The sequence below is a fragment of the Notolepis coatsorum genome, assembly GCF_963971535.1.
Source record: "Notolepis coatsorum genome assembly, chromosome: 9".
Taxonomy (NCBI): domain Eukaryota; kingdom Metazoa; phylum Chordata; class Actinopteri; order Aulopiformes; family Paralepididae; genus Notolepis; species Notolepis coatsorum.
The window spans coordinates 35,323,175-35,344,104 of NC_140173.1; the positions used below are offsets into that span (position 1 = coordinate 35,323,175).

At 45.5% G+C, this 20,930-nt stretch overlaps 1 protein-coding gene across 3 annotated transcripts in view; it reads left to right on the forward strand.

The window, feature by feature from the left end:
* LOC311234212 (actin-binding LIM protein 1-like) overlaps positions 1-20,930 on the forward strand; it is a 283,408-nt gene that overhangs the window by 187,639 nt on the left and 74,839 nt on the right. For all 3 annotated transcript variants that reach the window (XM_084321336.1, XM_084321334.1, XM_084321335.1), the window contains exons 5-7: positions 12,437-12,563; positions 13,456-13,549; positions 17,767-17,854. In XM_084321336.1, coding sequence (XP_084177462.1) covers positions 12,437-12,563; positions 13,456-13,549; positions 17,767-17,854 — 309 coding nt within the window. The remainder of the gene's footprint in view (positions 1-12,436; positions 12,564-13,455; positions 13,550-17,766; positions 17,855-20,930) is intronic.

Here is a 20,930-nt window from a genome sequence, read left to right on the forward strand (position 1 = left end):
TTGTCAGATGTTATCAAATTGTATCGTCCTTGAAGATTCTAATGATCTTTCGGTGTGTTCGTCTATCGTCCTTTTGTTATTCAGTCCAATAGTGGTCAGGCCTGTTCGTTAGCCGAGACCATCCTCGTGGTAGCCGAAGCTACTGGTGATGTGGCATTCCCCCCCCCCCCCCCCCCCCCTCTCTCTCAATGAGAGGAGAGAGTGTCTGTGTGATCTCAGTCCTCCTCGCTCTTGGTCAGATTCTAGTCTGCCTTCCACCCGGAAACACTGTTCGACTTATAGGGTCTTCGTCATAGAAACGATAGCCCCGCCCCTCTTCCGGTTGTCAGGCGACGCGCTGTCATGACAACCGCGTTTAACCTTTACACACACTTCAAAACGTTTCTCTACTGTGAACCGCTCTCCCTCGCTCTGGGAGACACTCCGTCTTATCTCAGATGTTCTTCCAAGGAATGTCAACAAACACCCTCGCTGGCAGTGTATTCAATCCACTGGTCACCGTTCTGAACCAACCTCTGCTAAGCCAAACACATTTCTGCCCTCTCTGACCTGGCACCGTTAGATGCTACCATCTTTCCCCAATCTATACATCACATACATTGAAAAAGCACCCCAAATCCCTCACTTACAATAAATATAGTTACAATATATATATATAATCTAATAATCGAATATCTATTATCTAATATAATATATATATAATCTAAATATATGCTAAATATATGCTACGATTGCGTAAGTATACAGTATACACAGGTGCAGTGTGCATAAGGTATATATGCCGTGATATACGCCATACATTATACATTGTCCGTTTAGGTTTTGATTAGATTAGATTTGATGTTTTTTATTTTCGTGTCTTACATACAGGTGTATGCCCAGCCCATATGGGCTTACAAGACACATAAACAATAGGTATATAATAGTATACTTGACAAATTACTTGACAAATTATGACATATAGACCAAGATGGCCACAAGAAAAAGGAAATACAATAAAACGTAATATAACACAAGCTGTAAGCAATGTATGTAAACAAAGAAACAAGAGGAATTCATATACAATTATATAGGATATAGTGTGTTTAGTCTCAAGTGCCATGCTTTCTCCAAAAATCCTGCAAAACTGAAGATGTCCTCCACAAAAAAACAACTCAACATACAACTCTCAGACTGCCAAAACAAATCCGGATTTACAATTTGAATTTTCTCAAATAAAGCCCTCCTCAAATCAGTGTACAAAGGGCAATAAAAAACTAAATTATATTCATCCTCCACCACTCCCAGATCACATAGAACACACAACCGCTCCTCCTCAGGTTGAGGTAGTCCATTTAGGTGGAAGTCAGACACACTCAGTGATCGTAGTTCCTAGTAGTTGAATGTCTGGCAGCGGTCCCTGCCCACTGTTGTGGAGGCTGCTGGTATGAAGGACTGGCCGAGGCCGTTAGTTGAGTGTCGGGGGGGGGGGGGGGTATGAGTCTGTGACTGAACGTGCTTCTCATCTTGACTAGCTCATCGTAGAGGGGGTGGGAGGGATTCTCCAGGATAGCAGCCAGCTTCCTTATCTGTGGCCGCACCCACCCTCTGGAACTCACTCCCTCCAAACATCCGTAGTGCTACATCCCTGCACTCTTTCAAATCCCAACTCAAAACCCACCTTTTCACCAAATTTGTAAATGACTCTGCCTGATTTCCCATTTTTTCTTTCTTTCGTTTTCTTTCTTTCTTTCCCTTTGATTCATATTTTGTTGTTACGTTGTTCCCCCCTCCCTTAGCTGTTAAGCGCCTTGGGTCTCCTGAAAGGCGCTATATACATTTAAGATATTATTATTATTATTATTATTATTATTATTATTATTATTATTATTATTATTATTATTATTATTATTATTATTATTATTATTATTATTATTATTATTATTATTATTCTCCCCCTCTCTGTCACCACCTCTAGTCTGACCAGCTCGACTCCCACCACGGAGCTAGCCTTCCTCACCAGCTTGTTCAGTTTGTTGGTGTCCCTCGAGTTGATGTAGCCCCCCCAGCATGCCACAGCATAGAAGAGGACGCTGGCCACTACAGACTGGTAGAATGACTATAGTCTATTGCACATGTTGAAGGACCTGAGTCTCTTCAGGAAGAACAGCCTGCTCTGTCCCTTCCTCTGTGTTGTCCGACCAGTCCAGTTTATTGTTTGGGTGTACCCCAAGGAACTTATATGTCTCCACCACCTCCACCTCCTCCCCTCAGATGGTGATGCTGTCGCTCCACCCCACAAAGCTCTCCACCAGGGCTCTACAGAGAGTGGCCCGTTCATCCACACGCACACACTCACTTTAAATAAACAACTCACTGTAGCACCCGCTTTACCCACTTTAGAACACTTAAGCTGCAACGTCCCTCATATGGGAAGTTTTTCGAATTCTTTGCAACCGGCACTTTGGCGACCCCTCGGTATGCATATTTTGTAATACAATATATAATATATATCGAATTGAAGGCTTATTTGTTGCCTGTCGATAGTGACAAAATCCGACAAAATCCGTTCAACGGTTCTCGAGTTACATGCCGGTATTTGAGGATTTTTTTCTTCTGGAATCAGAAACTTCTGAATGTCATCTTTCAAAAGAGACAAGGCTCATGCATGTGCTATACGTATAAAGTATGTTGTTTTGGTTTGCAAAAAAAGTATGCAGTCCTCAAAAACGAAAATGGCCAGGAGACTCATTGCAGGTTAACAGGTTCACTTTATATTTATTGGTAAAGAGATTTGCACTACAACTCATACCTCATTGCACCTTACCCTAAGTTGTACCTCATCCCATTTCTGCATTGTAATGTATATTGTATTGTAACTCAGTTACAAATTTCTTTCTACTCTGTATTGTATATTGTATATATGTATATTGAACACATTTGTTTTGAACACTTTTGTTTACACTTGTTACGTACTTTTGACTTCTATTTTTTACTTATCTATTTTATTTTTATCTAGCACACTCTCAGGAGCAGAACAGGACAAAGCATTTCATATAAAAGTATTCTGTATTTTCGTATGACAACTAATAAAGGAACTTGAAACTTGAAACTATACTCCTCCTCATCGCCGTCAGTGATGTAGCTTACGATGGAGGAGTCATCAGAGATGGCACCCGCTTGAGTTGTGGCAGAAGTCTGAGGTATAGAGGGTGAAGAGGAAGGGTGACAGCACAGTTCCTTGGGGGGCGCCGGTGTTCCTCACCAGTACGTCAGACTGACTGTCCTGTAGGCTTGAAGCCTTTTTACAACGCATCGCCGTTTCCGGGTTCTCGTTTTGCGCTCTGATTGGCCAGGTCATGTGACATGAGCGCCAATCGTGGGACGGCAAGTTTCTACACTGGTTAAGCTTAGGCACTCTTCGAAGTTGGTTAAGGTTAGAGTTTGTCTTAGAGCGTGACGGCAAGTTCTTTCGCCGGTTAAGCTTAGGCACTAATTTCAAAGTTGGTTAAGGTTAGAGTTTGTCTTAGAGCATGGCGATAGAGCGCCAGGTAGTTTGCAGGCTATTCGACGCGGAAATGGGCAAACACGCTATTGGGCGCACATGTCACATGACCGCCAATCAGAGCGCCGGAAACGCGGATGCGTTGTAAAAAGGCTACACGCGTCCTGTAGTCTGACGTACTGCGGTCTGTCAGTGAGGTAGTCCTTGATCCAGGCCACCAAGCCGTGCTCCAGCTGCATCACAGAGAGCTTCTCCGCTAGCCGTGACGGCTGGATGGTGTTGAAGTCAAAGAACATAATCCTCACTGAGCTGTGCGGCTTCTCCAGATGCGTTTTGAGGATGAGATGCCTTTATGACCAGAGAAATCACATTTACTTTTACATGATATTTATTAAAGAAGCTGTTGAGGGTCACAGAGATGTTCTGATCTCAGTATGAGGTCACAGTATGAGGTCACAGTATATGGGGTCACCTGACAGAATCCATGTGCTGTATAGTCTCTGTATTTTAACTTGGATGTGGAGTGTACTGTTTAAGAGCCAGAGAGTAAGAGTCATATAATTCTTTATAAGAAAGCAGTCAGAACATTGCTTAGTTACCCTCTAGCACCACCTAGTGTCCTGGATACTATTTGCACCATAATCAACCACAAGGACTGTTTACGTAAAACATTAATCCCAATGATATTCAAGTATTCCAATACTTATATGATGCTTATATGATGTGAGCATCATATAAGATAAGATAAGATTAGATAAGATGTTCCTTTATTGATCGCCTTGGGAAAATGTGGGAATCATAGCAGCATGGGGGAGGTACAGGTATGGGCAGGGAGGAGGGGGAGGTACAGGTATGGGCAGCATGGGGGAGGTACAGGTATGGGCAGGGAGGAGGGGGAGGTACAGGTATGGGCAGGGAGGAGGGGGAGGTACAGGTATGGGCAGCATGGGGGAGGTACAGGTATGGGCAGCATGGGGGAGGTACAGGTATGGGCAGCATGGGGGAGGTACAGGTATGGGCAGCATGGGGGAGGTACAGGTATGGGCAGCATGGGGGAGGTACAGGTATGGGCAGCATGGGGGAGGTACAGGTATGGGCAGCATGGGGGAGGTACAGGTATGGGCAGCATGGGGGAGGGGGAGGTACAGGTATGGGCAGCCTGGGGGAGGTACAGGTATGGGCAGCCTGGGGGAGGTACAGGTATGGGCAGCCTGGGGGAGGTACAGGTATGGGCAGCCTGGGGGAGGTACAGGTATGGGCAGCCTGGGGGAGGTACAGGTATGGGCAGCCTGGGGGAGGTACAGGTATGGGAAGGGTAATAGTAGAAAGACATACATATAGGCAATACAATTGTAGTAAAGATCAAAATAAACAGTGTAAACAATATAATTAACTCTGAATATAAGAATATGAGAAAGTAAACAGACCTTAACTAAACACATACAGGTGAGTTACTGTATACTGTATACCTTTTATTAAAATGTTTTAATTTAAATAGTTTTAACATCAGCTGGGGCCTCTTGCCAGGTCATCATTGTAAATGAGAAGCTGTTTTCAATTGATCTTCCTGGTAAAATAAATATAGTAGATATATTCCCCTTCTGGTCGTTGTGGTACCTTACTGTCAATCTGTGGCGGTGTAGACTACCCTACTGTCAGTCTGGGCAGGGTGTAATAATAATAATTACTTTATTTGTATAGCACTTTTCATACAGAGGTTGCAGTTCAAAGTGCTTCACAACAGTAAAAAATACAGGCATAAGCGAGCATAAAAATTAAAAATGTAAATACAAAGAGATAGAGAGGTAGCAAGGTTAGGCAAATCACAGTTCTTCAACAATACAAATAATAAAATAGAATAGATTAGATAGAGTAAAAAAGTGCGGTTTGATTCAGTTTAAAATAGGCTAAAAATAATAAGAGAGAACGGACAGTAAAAAGTGTGATAAGATTGTTCAATAAAGAAAAAAATATATATAACAACAGAGCAGTGTATCGCTCTTAGTACTTTGAGTTTCCATCGCTCTTAACACTTTGAGTTTCTTTACAAAGTACAGTTCTAAGTTACCTTATATAACAACAGAGCAGTGTGTCGCTCACAACAACAGAGCATCACTCTAACATCATAGAACCGACATATGAATTTCATTGGAAGTGTATGCAAGTAGGTAGGGTAAGAATATAGCAAGGTATGGTAAATCACAGTGTTTCACATTAGGATCTAGCATCCCAATAGGCTCTCTGTTTACAGTTTGATTTAGTAATACAAATAATAAAAATAGTTTAAAATGATTCAGTTTAAAAATAGTCATCAGTAAGAAGTAAAAAGTGTGATAAAATAGTTCTCTTAAAATTACAGTGCATACAGTAGGAGGTAGTGAGATAAAATTAGCATAGAACTGACACATGAATTTGAGGCAGTGTATAAAAGTAGGCAGGGTAAGAATAGTGCAGGTAAGTACAATTTGTGTCAGGATATCCCTGATGTTTCTATAATAATATTTCCCCTTGCCACTAGGTGGTAGCAGATATCTATCTTCAAATATTTGCCTGCATTACCCCACAGTGAAATGCCTGAGCAAAGAGATAAGTTTTAAGCAGGGGAGGAAACTAACTTTTTGGCTTACCAGCCAACTGGCGAGTATCTGAATTTTTTTACCAGCCAAACAGATTTTTTACCAGACAAAAAAAATCACTAATTGTGATAATTACTTCTTTGTATGTCAAGCCGCGTCAATGTTGTGTATGCATCTGGGTAGGCACACTGTGCCTTTAAGACAGCACGGTGGTCTTACGACAGTGCTGTGAAGTACCGTCAAGTGTTGTGGTAACGTCAGTTGGGTTGGTGTGCTGTTGTGCACTGGTTGAGCTAGCCCCTTTCGTGACTGCGATGTGCAAGCCAGGGGCTTTTGAGCATGAAATAAAATGTCTAACCTTACGTTGTAGTCCGGTGCTTTTTTGGAAACATTATAGTCATAACAGATACACCTAGCTGGCTGCTTTGAGCACACGGGGCTAACGTTAGCTAGCAAGCAGCTATAGCTAAAACGCTAACTAGAAGCTAACCACTGTATACAGTTCCAGTAGACTAACATTACACCTCTGTGATTTAAATGTGTCCTTATACTCGAGGGTTGTACTAGGGTTGGATGCAGTTCCCCGTTGGTCAGTCTGTCTGTTTTCCATCTTCTGCTGTGTTTAACGTTATCTGTTTGCGAGTGCTCCTGATGGCTAGCCTAGTACCGCGGGACTTTTATTATTATATGTCCGCGGGTTGGCCAGTACTGCGCAAACGTTTATTAAACATTATATGTCCGCGGGTGGTCTTGTGCAGTGCTCTCGTGGCACTGTCAACTAAAGCGAACACTCAGAAGACGTGCACCGTTTGCCAGTGCAGTGATTGCAGAATGTTTAATTTTTTTGTATACTCGCCAGCAGGGGAGGAAACTAACTTTTTGGCTTACCAGCCAACTGGCGAGTATCTGATTTTTTTTACCAGCCAAACGTAAAAAATACCCGCATTTGGCGGGTAAAGTGGCCTAATTTCCTCCCCTGGTTTTAAGCTGTCTTTTAAAGATGTCTAGCGAGTTGGCTTCTCTGATGTTTTGGGGTAGTTTGTTCCACAGTTTTGGGGCATAGTTGATAAAGGCTGCATTACCGATCCTCTTTTGACTGTTTCTGGGAGCCGCTAGTAGTCCAGCAGCTGATGATCGCAGGTTCTTGCTGGTGCGTAATTTATTAGAGTGTTGGCGATGTAGCTAGGTCCCTGTCCATTTAGAGCTTTGTATGTAAGGAGAAGGACCTTAAAGTCAATTCTAAATGTTACAGGAAGCCAGTGTAAAGCAGCTAAGACTGTAGACTACCCTACTGTCAATCTGGGGAGGGTGTAGATACCCTACTGTCAGTCTGGGGAGGGTGTAGACTACCCTACTGTCAGTCTGGGGAGGGTGTAGACTACCCTACTGTCAGTCTGGGGAGGGTGTAGACTACCCTACTGTCGGTCTGGGGAGGGTGTAGACTACCCTACTGTCGGTCTGTGGAGGGTGTAGACTACCCTACTGTCGGTCTGTGGAGGGTGTAGACTACCCTACTGTCGGTCTGGGGAGGGTGTAGACTACCCTACTGTCGGTCTGGGGAGGGTGTAGACTACCCTACTGTCAGTCTGGGGAGGGTGTAGACTACCCTACTGTCAGTCTGGGGAGGGTATAGACTACCCTACTGTCGGTCTGGGGAGGGTGTAGACTACCCTACTGTCGGTCTGGGGAGGGTGTATACTACCCTACTGTCGGTCTGGGGAGGGTGTAGACTACCCTACTGTCGGTTTGGGGAGGGTGTAGACTACCTTACTGTCAGTCTGGGGAGGGTGTAGACTACCCTACTGTCGGTTTGGGGAGGGTGTAGACTACCCTACTGTCGGTCTGTGGAGGGTGTATACTACCTTACTGTCAATCTGTGGAGGGTGTAGACTACCCTACTGTTGGTCTGTGGAGGGTGTAGACTACCTTACTGTCAGTCTGGGGAGGGTGTAGACTACCCTACTGTCAGTCTAGGGAGGGTGTAGACTACCCTACTGTCGGTCTGGGGAGGGTGTAGACTACCCTACTGTCAGTCTAGGGAGGGTGTAGACTACCCTACTGTCAGTCTGGGGAGGGTGTAGACTGCCTTACTGTCGGTCTGGGGAGGGTGTAGACTACCCTACTGTCAGTCTGGGGAGGGTGTAGACTACCCTACTGTCGGTCTGGGGAGGGTGTAGACTACCCTACTGTCGGTCTGGGGAGGGTGTAGACTACCCTACTGTCGGTCTGGAGAGGGTGTAGACCACCCTACTGTCGGTCTGTGGAGGGTGTATACTACCTTACTGTCAATCTGTGGAGGGTGTAGACTACCCTACTGTTGGTCTGTGGAGGGTATAGACTACCTTACTGTCAGTCTGGGGAGGGTGTAGACTACCCTACTGTCAGTCTAGGGAGGGTGTAGACTACCCTACTGTCGGTCTGGGGAGGGTGTAGACTACCCTACTGTCAGTCTAGGGAGGGTGTAGACTACCCTACTGTCAGTCTGGGGAGGGTGTAGACTGCCCTACTGTCGGTCTGGGGAGGGTGTAGACTACCCTACTGTCGGTCTGGGGAGGGTGTAGACTACCCTACTGTCAGTCTGGGGAGGGTGTAGACTACCCTACTGTCGGTCTGGGGAGGGTGTAGACTACCCTACTGTCGGTCTGGGGAGGGTGTAGACTACCCTACTGTCGGTCTGGAGAGGGTGTAGACCACCCTACTGTCGGTCTGGGGAGGGTTTATACTACCCTACTGTCGGTCTGGGGAGGGTGTAGACTACCCTACTGTCGGTTTGGGGAGGGTGTAGACTACCTTACTAGTTGATAAAGGCTGCATTACCGATCCTCTTTTGACTGTTTCTGGGAGCCTCTAGTAGTCCAGCAGCTGATGATCGCAGGTTCTTGCTGGTGCGTAATTTACTTTATGCCCACATTGCGCGGGCAGATCTAAATTAACGTTACGTTAGCTGCTTAAGCTAAGCAGCTAACCGTGAGAGAGAACAGGAGAGAGGAGAGGGGAAGGAGGAGGGGCGGGGGCAGTCTACCTTTCTGTGTGTGGGGACTGGGGGAGGGGCATTCTGTGTGTGTGTGTGTGTGTGTGTGTGTGTGTGTGTGTGTGTGTGTGTGTGTGTGTGTGTGTGTGTTACTGAGGATGGACAGATAATGTTGATATTTAAACATGAATACATAATAAATATAAGAAAAACTAACCAAAAACGGTGAACAGGAGGTCTATTTGTATTAAAAACAATAGATTGTTTTTCATTTAAATGTCTGGAAGAGCTCAAAAATAAAAACGTCAATTGATATTTCCATAGTCTTTTTTTAGTTGATCTAAATGTGACTGATTGTGTTAAATGGGCACATAATATCGTCTCATATCGATCGCAGGCACCTGAATCGAATCGTATCGTATTGTGGCAGACTTTGTGATATCGGCAAATATCGTATATTTGTCCAAAGAATCGATATCGTATCGTATCGTGGTTCTCAAAGCGGGGGTCCTTGATGCGGCTCCAGGGGATCCTGTAGTTGAATTTCACTAATATTCTATCTAATAGCAGTTCTTAGTACTGGCAGGGGCTAAAGCTACAGAAAGGGCACCCACCAACACCAACATGTTCATATTTGACCAAAAATATGGGCACTTGGGGCAAAAGGGCAGGGGCTCAAGCCCCCCTTCAGCCCTATCTGTGCATGCCACTGTGAGACAGGTATGGATGGGCTAAACCTTATCTATCAACAGATAATATCTCCTGAGATGAGGGTCCATGGTTACATATCAATCTGGTCCTTTGGGACGTTTGGGAACCACTGTGGCCCTGTGGAAGATAAGACCCCCTTCCCCCCCCCTCTCTTTGATCTACCCATCTTCCCTTCCTATCCCCATCCCTCCCCCCATCCCTTCTTCCCCACCTTTCCATTATAGAATAGAATCATAGAATAGAATAGAATATTTATTGTCATTGTTGGTACAATGAAATTGAATTTAGAGCATCACCACTGGCATACAAACATACTGAATATAGCATTGTACAAAATAATAATATCAATAATATAATATCAATGTCAAATGTCAAATGTCATATCAATGTCAAAATAATAATATCAATAATATAATGTCAATCAATGTCCCAAGTGCAATAGTGCTAGTGCAAATAAATAGTACAGTGACAGTCCAGTTGAGTTAATGGATGGAGGGGGGGGGGGGCGTTGGCTTGCAATGGATGGAATAGTGTATAATGGATGGAATAGTGTATAATGGATGGAATAGTGTTTATTTGTTTATTGGATGGAATAGTGCACGGTGGTGTAGTGGTTAACACTGTCGCCTCACAGCAAGAAGGTCCAGGGTTCGATTCCCGCTTGGGGACCAGGTTTCCATGATGCCAGTTACCCAGGTGGGGTATCTCCCAGGCCTTTCTGTGTGGAGTTTGCATGTTCTCCCCGTGCTCGCAAGGGTTTCCCCCCCGATAAGATAAACCCAATGGAAAAACATGCACAACAACAGATCGCTAACGCTGTGGCGTCCTTGACGAAGACGGACAGGAGCACTTGGATTGGTCCCCTGGCGCGGCTCACGTTGACGCCTGTCTGCTCCCAGCTGCCCTTGGGGGGGAAGGACGACGGGATGGGTTAATCGCAGAGACAAATCGCATCTGCGATCCTAAAGAGACAATGCATGCGTGTGTGTTCCGGTGTGTGTGCTAAAAACTAACCGCTGTGTGTACCACTAAAACATTGAGTGTCGTTGCATGCCGAATAAAGACCTCTGCAACAGGTCCTGCATTATTATTAAAAAAAATAAATTATTATAGTGTATAATTCAGCAATGCAAGTCCGGTTCACAGTTATTGTTGTAATGTAGAAGTGTGGAGTTATGTCACCGGGGGTTGGGGATGGGGGGTGCGAGGGGGGTGCGGGGCGGCAAGTTGATTATGTCCCCAAAGATGTCCCATTCCATTGACCCCCACCCTTTACACTTTGTACGTATAAAGATGGTTCAAGATCCAGTGAGGAGTCTCTCATCCCGGGTGTCCTAGCTAAACACTACGTTGAGAGTCATCCAGTATAACTCGGACAATTTTGTATTGATACTTTGATTGAGTTAATAAATCGTATTAACCAGGTCTCCTTTGAGAACCACTGAGCTAAAGGACCAGAGAGACGCTTTATTCTGCTGCTATTAATAATCATTCATGACTGTGGCTGGAGGGGACAAATAGTTTGATCCGCACCCCCCCGGCCCTGTGTACACCTGTTAGTCATGTCGCTGTGTGTGTGTGTGTGTGTGTGTGTGTGTGTGTGTGTGTGTGTGTGTGTGTGTGTCCATTCTTTAAAAAAAAATGTGTATCTACTTTTTCTCCTCCCTTTTTCTGTATTTTTCTCGCATCCCAATTTTTTGTCGTTATGCCAATTCCCCCCTCCCCTTCCTGGTCGTTGCGTGCATGTTCCCCCCACTGGTCGGTTTAGGGAGCCCTGAAGTCTATCACATGCTTCCTCCGACACATGTGGAGACAGCCAGCCGCTTCTTTTCACCTGGCAGCGAGGACTCTCACTGGGGGAGTGTAACGCGTGGGAGGATCACACTACCCCTCCCAGTTCCCTCCCTCGCTGTGCAGGCGCCCCGACCGACCTGTAGGAGGCGCTGTTTACAACGACCAGGACCCACCCCACCGGCTTTCCCACCCACTGACACTGCCAATTGTGTCAGTATGGACGACCGACCAAGCCGGAGGTACCGCTGGCAGTTGGATTCGATCCCACTGTACCACGGTGGTAGACAGACGCTTAGTCCGCTGCGCTACCCGGCCGCCCTAGTGTGTGTCCATTCTTGAGGTTGGCTGTACTTTTGATTACAGCTTAGAAGAAGCCTTTCTAACCAAAGTGTTGAAATACCAACAGCTACAGCAGACCATCTCACAGCTATAGGCTACAGATGTAAACTTCTAGTTTTCATCTTTGGCAGCCTAGGGCATGTGCACAAGTTGGTTGTGAGGGGCCTACAAATAGCCGGTCTCCCCAAAAGGAGCTATTATATGAAGCCGCTCAATTTGGAGGAGGCGTTGTTTCCTTTATCCATGATTCATGTCCGATGTGTCCGACAGGTAGTTCAGCCATACTGTATGTATGTAACAGCGTTCTGCCGTCCATGCACTTTGTAACTGGCTATTCTTTCATACTTTCTGACTGCACTGGCAGTGTTTATGTCCTTTGTATGAGGCTTCCTTGTACTTCTGTTCATGTGTGTGTGTGTGTGTGTGTGTGTGTGTGTGTGTGTGTGTGTGTGTGTGTGTGTGTGTGTGTGTGTGTGTGTGTGTGTGTGTGTGTGTGTGTGTGTGTGTGTGTGTGTGTGTGTGTGTGTGTGTGTGTGTGCGTGTGTGTCTCTCTCTCTCCAGGCTGTGCTGGCTGTGGTAGAGACATTAAGAACGGACAGGCTCTCCTGGCTCTAGACAGACAGTGGCACCTGGGCTGCTTCAAATGTAAGGCCTGTGGCAAGGTGCTGACCGGAGAGTACATCAGCAAGTAAGTACTACTGATACAGTATACAATACCATCACTGTTTTTGTAATAGAAAATAGATTGTCTGTGTCATATACCTTACAATTATGTAGCTGCTTTCTGGACAAAGCTATCTGGCTGCACGTTAGCTTAGTTTAGCACAATGAATGGAAGCGGACAGTGCTGGTTAGCCTTCGGGAGAGGTGTTAGTTGGACAATGCCTAGGCTAACCGTCACTGTCTGCTTCCATTCATTGTGCTATGCTAAGCTAACGTGCAGCCAGATAGCTTTCTACTGAACGCACAGAGAGGAAACTGGTATCTATCTTCTTGTCTCTCTCTGGAGAAGACGGTAAGCTAATTTCCCAAAATGTTGGCGTGTTCCTTTAAAAAACAAAGACAACAATTTTCCAATGTGTGTGTGTGTGTGTGTGTGTGTATGTATTGTGACAGACTCGGGGGTGTATTGAACTGTCACCAGATTGGAATTAACAAAATACACACGGCCCAAGGTAGAAGCAAGTTTAACAGACCTTTTATTGCTGTTTAGGGGGAAGGAAGAGGTTAGTGTAAGTGTCAGCCAATCCGTAATCCAAGAGAATTGTCGTTGTCCAATAACAGGGGTTGGTACACAGGGATACATGTATGTATGTATGTATGTATGTATGTATGTATGTATGTATGTATGTATGTATGTATGTATGTATGTATGTATGTATGTATGTATGTATGTATGTATGTATGTATGTATGTATGTATTGTATGTATGTATGTATGTATGTATGTATGTATGTATGTATGTATGTATGTATGTATGTATGTATGTATGTATGTACAGTATGTCTTTATACACAATAATAATATTTGACTGTGAAGCCACCAGTATTTGTTCTACTCCCACCTCTTGTCTCCTCCAGAGACGGCGCCCCCTACTGTGAGAAGGACTACCAGATCCACTTTGGTGTTCAGTGTGAGGCGTGTCATCAGTTCATCACAGGCAAGGTCCTGGAGGTGAGCCACTCACCAACCACCCTGGTAACATACAGCCCGCCCCCTCTGATCAAGGTAGCTCTCTGATTGGCTGTCTGGTAGGACCTCCTCTCTCTCTTTATAGACACACACAGACACATACTGTATTACTGTACATGATAGGAGACCTGCAGCAGGTAGAAGGTAAGCATGTCTGTTGGCTGGAACTGAAGACTTTAATAATAAATCAAATCAAATCAAATTTATTTATAGGGCCCGACAACACACGTTAATGTCCCCATGGGCCGTACAGGTCTTCTTTAAACAGGTCAAGAAGACAACATAACAATAAGTCAAGAACAGAACAAGAACACCATAGGGTCCAAACATTTTTTAGATGAATGCAAATAAATGAAAGAATGCAAGCACTCCCAGACATACCCCACGCGAAGGTAAGGAAAAACTCACTAAAACCTAACAATAGGGAAAAAAGCTCCACAGGCAGTGTGGAGGAGAGAAACCTTAGAAGGGCCGTTCAAGGGGGGATCTCCCTTCTTAGATGTTGGTGATAGTAGTGTTGCAGACGGACAGTTGGTAAGCATGCACTCATGTGTGTGGTGAAACACAGATGAGTGCATGCAATAGCAACTGTACATTTTGAAAAATTAAAGATAGAGCTAATAGCGATAGCAACTGAACATTTTGAAAGATTAAAGATAGAATTGATAGCGGATCTATTTGAGGCACAGGGGCGGCGCAGAGAGGGTCACGTCCTCCCCGTCTTAGTCACGGGACATTCAACACTCCGGTCGTTGCTCAGGGACAGCCGGAGACAGGGAGATAGGGGGTGGCGCAGAGAGGGTCGCGAACTCCCCGACATCATCGCGGGACATCCGGCACTCCGGTAACCACTACGAGACCTCCGGAGAGGTCTGTCTATCTATCCCCCCCACTCTCTCCCCTCTATCCCCCCCACTCTCTCCCCTCTACCCCCCACTCTCTCCGTTCTATCCTCCCCTCTATCCCCCCCACTCTCTCCCCTCTATCGCCCCACTCTCTCCCCTATCCCCCCCACTCTCTCCTCTCTATCCCCCCACTCTCTCCCCTCTATCCCCCCCACTCTCTCATCTCTATCCCCCCCACTCTCTCCCCTCTATCCCCCCACTCTCTCCCCTCTATCCCCCCACTCTCTCCCCTCTATCCCCCCACTCTCTCCCCTCTATCCCCCGCTCTCTCCCCTCTATCCCCCCCCACTCTCTCCTCTCTATCCCCCCCACTCTCTCCCCTCTATCCCCCCACTCTCTCCCCTCTATCCCCCCACTCTCTCCCCTCTATCCCCCCCACTCTCTCCCCTCTATCCCCCCACTCTCTCCCCTCTATCCCCCCACTCTCTCCCCTCTATCCCCCCCACTCTCTCCCCTCTATCCCCCACTCTCTCCCCTCTATCCCCCCACTCTCTCCCCTCTATCCCCCCCCCACTCTCTCCCCTCTATCCCCCCACCCTCTCCCCTCTATCCCCCCACCCTCTCCCCTCTACCCCCCCCCACTCTCTCCCCTCTATCCCCACACTCTCTCCCCTCTATCCCCCCCACTCTCTCCCCTCTATCCCCCCCACTCTCTCCCCTCTATCCCCCCACCCTCTCCCCTCTACCCCCCCACTCTCTCCCCTCTATCCCCACACTCTCTCCCCACACTCTCTCCCCCCCACTCTCTCCCCTCTATCCCCCCCACTCTCTCCCCTCTATCCCCCCACCCTCTCCCCTCTACCCCCCCCACTCTCTCCTCTCTATCCCCACACTCTCTCCCCTTTATCCCCACACTCTCTCCCCTCTATCCCCCCACTCTCTCCCCTCTATCCCCACACTCTCTCCCCTCTATCCCCCCACTCTCTCCCCTCTATCCCCCCACTCTCTCCCCTCTATCCCCCCACTCTCTCCCCTCTATCCCCACACTCTCTCCCCTCTATCCCCCCACTCTCTCCCCTCTATCCCCCCCACTCTCTCCCCTCTATCCCCCCACCCTCTCCCCTCTACCCCCCCCACTCTCTCCCCTCTATCCCCACACTCTCTCCCCTCTATCCCCCCACCCTCTCCCCTCTACCCCCCCCACTCTCTCCCCTCTATCCCCACACTCTCTCCCCTCTATCCCCCCACTTTCTCCCCTCTATCCCCCCCACTCTCTCCCCTCTACCCCCCCCACTTTCTCCCCTCTATCCCCCCCACTCTCTCCCCTCTACCCCCCCCACTCTCTCCCCTCTATCCCCCCACCCTCTCCCCTCTACCCCCCCCACTCTCTCCCCTCTATCCCCACACTCTCTCCCCTCTATCCCCCCACCCTCTCCCCTCTACCCCCCCCACTCTCTCCCCTCTATCCCCACACTCTCTCCCCTCTATCCCCACACTCTCTCCCCTCTATCCCCCCCACTCTCTCCCCTCTATCCCCCCCACTCTCTCCCCTCTACCCCCCCCACTCTCTCCCCTCTATCCCCACACTCTCTCCCCTCTATCCCCCCCACTCTCTCCCCTCTATCCCCACACTCTCTCCCCTCTATCCCCCCCACTCTCTCCCCTCTATCCCCCACACTCTCTCCCCTCTACCCCCCCACTCTCTCCCCTCTATCCCCCACTCTCTCCCCTCTATCCCCCCCACTCTCTCCCCTCTATCCCCCCACCCTCTACCCCCCCCACTCTCTCCCCTCTATCCCCCCCACTCTCTCCCCTCTATCCCCCCCCCACTCTCTCCCCTCTATCCCCCCCACTCTCTCCCCTCTATCCCCCCCGCTCTCTTATCTCTCATTCCTGGTGACAGTGACACAGTGGCGCTGGCTTGTCAGTCTGTCAGTTGTCATGACAACAATCCAATCAGTCATGGAGTTATGATTATAATGTAGATAATGTCTCAGCTGCTCAGCCTGGCTCACACTAAGCTAGTTCTTTGTGACAATAGGAAAACCATCCCTCAGCGTACAGCCTGTGGATCAGAAAAGACTAACGCCTTCACACGCTCATGTGACGTCTGACACACCCACTGGTCAGAGAGAGAGAGAGAGAGAGAGAGAGAGAGAGAGAGAGAGAGAGAGAGAGAGAGAATGGTGTGATATCCCCCTAGCCTGTGAGTGCATCAATAAAAATTATTTGTTAATTAAACTCAAAACATTTTAATAGTCTTAACAAACAAAACACTCACAATGGGAGGTCCCCAGTACAAACATGTACAACCATGTATACACCATTCACATAACATCAGGAAATTAACATCAAGAATGTAGGGGGTAAATACTGTTTGTATATTATACAAATACTGGACATTTTGAATATGGAAAAGAATGCCATGCAAATTGATGTGTATATGAATGTATATGAATATGAGTAGATGAATGAGTAGAGTGACATATGATGCAGTCATTCAGTGTGACATCAGAATCATTCTAGAATAAATTTAGAATCAAATCTAGAATACATTTAGAATCAATTTAGAATAAAATATTGAATTAATCTAGAATCAAATCTAGAATAAATCTAGAATAATCTTATATATATCTATGAATGAATGAATGAAAACGTTTATTTTTGAACATGTATTCTCCACATTCCTCCAAACAAATCACAATATCAAGCTCTGTCAAACAGAACAATCATAATGAAAAATAAATGATAAACAAAAAGTCAAGAGCAATGTAGTTAGTTAATTGACATGTTCAAAAAAAGAGTAGAGGGAAGCTAAGCTTGATTGATCCCTACCCCCTTACATTTACATTTTTTCTTCCATAAATTTTACTTGATATAACATAATTTAGTATAATACTGTAGTGGCTACTGGGACATAATTCACGGCATTCTAGCCTATTGTGGTGTTTACTACATCTCCCGTGACCCTTAGCGGGGGATGACGTAGTTAAAGAGAGACGAGTGAAAGATGAATGGAAGTGTTGTTTGTGCGACAGTAGAGTGCGTAATAAAATACGTTTGTTTTTGCATCGGAACACGACTCTGTCTGCGCTATCTATCTATCTATCTATCTATCTATCTATCTATCTATCTATCTATCTATCTATCTATCTATCTATCTATCTATCTATCTATCTATCTATCTATCTATCTATCTATCTATCTATCTATCTATCTATCTCTCTATCTCTCTATCTCTCTATCTATCTATCTATCTATCTATCTATCTATCTATCTATCTATCTATCTATCTATCTATCTATCTATCTATCTATCTCAGAAGTTCACGTGGTCACATGTCATGTCTTGCAGGCGGGGGACAAGCATTACCACCCCAGCTGTGCACGATGCAGCAGATGCAACCAGATGTTTACTGAAGGAGAAGAGATGTACCTGCAAGGTGAGAGAGACACCTAGAGAGACATCTAGAGAGAGACACCTAGAGAGAGACATCTAGAGAGAGACATCTAGAGAGAGACATCTAGAGAGACATCTATAGAGAGACATCTAGAGAGAGACATCTAGAGAGAGACATTTAGAGAGACATCTAGAGAGAGACATATAGAGAGAGACATCTAGAGAGAGACATCTAGAGAGAGACATATAGAGAGAGACATCTAGAGAGAGACATCTAGAGAGAGACATCTAGAGAGAGACATCTAGAGAGACATCTATAGAGAGACATCTAGAGAGAGACATCTAGAGAGAGACATCTAGAGAGACATCTAGAGAGAGACATCTATATAGAGACATCTAGAGAGAGACATCTAGAGAGAGACATCTAGAGAGAGACATTTAGAGAGACATCTATAGAGAGACATCTAGAGAGAGACATCTAGAGAGACATCTAGAGAGAGACATTTAGAGAGAGACATTTAGAGAGACATCTATAGAGAGACATCTAGAGAGAGACATCTAGAGAGAGACATATAGAGGGAGACATTTAGAGAGACATCTATAGAGAGACATCTAGAGAGAGACATCTAGAGAGAGACATATAGAGGGAGACATTTAGAGAGAGACATCTAGAGAGAGACATCTAGAGAGAGACATCTAGAGAGACATCTATAGAGAGACATCTAGAGAGACATCTATAGAGAGACATCTAGAGAGAGACATCTAGAGAGAGACATCTAGAGAGACATCTATAGAGAGACATCTAGAGAGACATCTATAGAGAGACATCTAGAGAGAGACATTTAGAGAGAGACATCTAGAGAGAGACATCTAGAGAGAGACATATAGAGAGAGACATCTAGAGAGAGACATCTAGAGAGAGACATTTAGAGAGACATCTAGAGAGAGACATCTAGAGAGAGACATCTAGAGAGAGAGACATCTAGAGAGAGACATCTAGAGAGAGACACCTAGAGAGAGACATCTAGAGAGAGACATTTAGAGAGACATCTAGAGAGAGACATCTAGAGAGAGACATCTAGAGAGAGAGACATCTAGAGAGAGACATCTAGAGAGAGACACCTAGAGAGAGACATCTAGAGAGAGACATCTAGAGAGAGACATTTAGAGAGAGACATCTAGAGAGAGACATCTAGAGAGAGAGACATCTAGAGAGAGACATCTAGAGGGAGACATCTAGAGAGAGACATCTAGAGAGACATCTAGAGAGAGACATCTAGAGAGAGACATCTAGAGAGACATCTAGAGAGAGACATCTAGAGAGAGACATCTAGAGAGAGACATCTAGAGAGAGACATCTAGAGAGACATCTAGAGAGACACCTAGAGAGACATCTAGAGAGAGACATCTAGAGAGACATCTAGAGAGAGACATCTAGAGAGAGACATCTAGAGAGAGACATCTAGAGAGACATATAGAGAGACATCTAGAGAGACATCTAGAGAGAGACATCTAGAGAGACACCTAGAGAGACATCTAGAGAGAGACATCTAGAGAGAGACATCTAGAGAGAGACATCTAGAGAGAGACATCTAGAGAGACATAGAGAGACATCTAGAGAGACATCTAGAGAGACACATCTAGAGAGAGACATCTAGAGAGAGACATCTAGAGAGAGACATTTAGAGAGAGACATTTAGAGAGAGACATCTAGAGAGACTCGTCTAGAGAAACATCTAGAGAGACATCTAGAGAGACATTTAGAGAGAGACATCTAGAGAGACATCTAGAGAGACATCTAGAAAGAGACATCTAGAGAGACATCTAGAGAGAGACATTTAGAGAGACATGTCTAGAGAGAGACATTTAGAGAGAGACATCTATAGAGAGACATCTAGAGAGAGACATCTAGAGAGACATCTAGAGAGACATCTAGAGAGAGACATTTAGAGAGAGACATTTAGAGAGAGACATCTAGAGAGACATCTAGAGAGAGACATTTAGAGAGACATGTCTAGAGAGAGACATTTAGAGAGACATCTAGAGAGAGACATCTAGAGAGAGACATCTAGAGAGAGACATTTAGAGAGACATCTAGAGAGAGACATTTAGAGAGAGACATTTAGAGAGAGACATCTAGAGAGAGACATCTAGAGAGAGACATTTAGAGAGAGACATTTAGAGAGAGACATCTAGAGAGACATCTAGAGAGAGACATTTAGACAGAGACATTTAGAGAGAGACATCTAGAGAGACATCTAGAGAGAGACATTTAGAGAGAGACATTTAGAGAGAGACATCTAGAGAGAGACATCTAGAGAGAGACATTTAGAGAGAGACATTTAGAGAGAGACATCTAGAGAGACATCTAGAGAGAGACATTTAGAGAGAGACACCTAGAGAGAGACATTTAGAGAGAGACATCTAGAGAGACATCTAGAGAGACATCTAGAGAGAGACATTTAGAGAGACATGTCTAGAGAGAGACATTTAGAGAGAGACATCTAGAGAGAGACATCTAGAGAGACATCTAGAGAGAGACATTTAGAGAGAGACATTTAGAGAGAGACATCTAGAGAGACATCTAGAGAGAGACATCTAGAGAGAAACACCTAGATAGAGACATTTAGAGAGACATCTAGAGAGAGACACTTAGAGAGAGACATCTAGAGAGAGACATTTAGAGAGAGACATCTAGAGAGAGACATCTAGAGAGAGACATCTAGAGAGAGACATTTAGAGAGAGACATCTAGAGAGAGACATCTAGAGAGAGACATTTAGAGAGAGACATCTAGAGAGAGACATCTAGAGAGAGACATTTAGAGAGAGACATCTAGAGAGAGACATTTAGAGAGAGACATTTAGAGAGAGACATATAGAGAGAGACATCTAGAGAGAGACATCTAGAGAGACATCTAGTGAGAGACATCTAGAGAGAGACATCTAGAGAGAGACATCTAGAGAGAGACATTTAGAGAGAGACATTTAGAGAGACTTGTCTAGAGAAACATCTAGAGAGAGACATCTAGAGAGACATCTAGAGACATCTAGAGAAAGACATCTAGAGAGACATCTAGAGAGAGACATCTAGAGAGAGACATTTAGAGAGAGACATCTA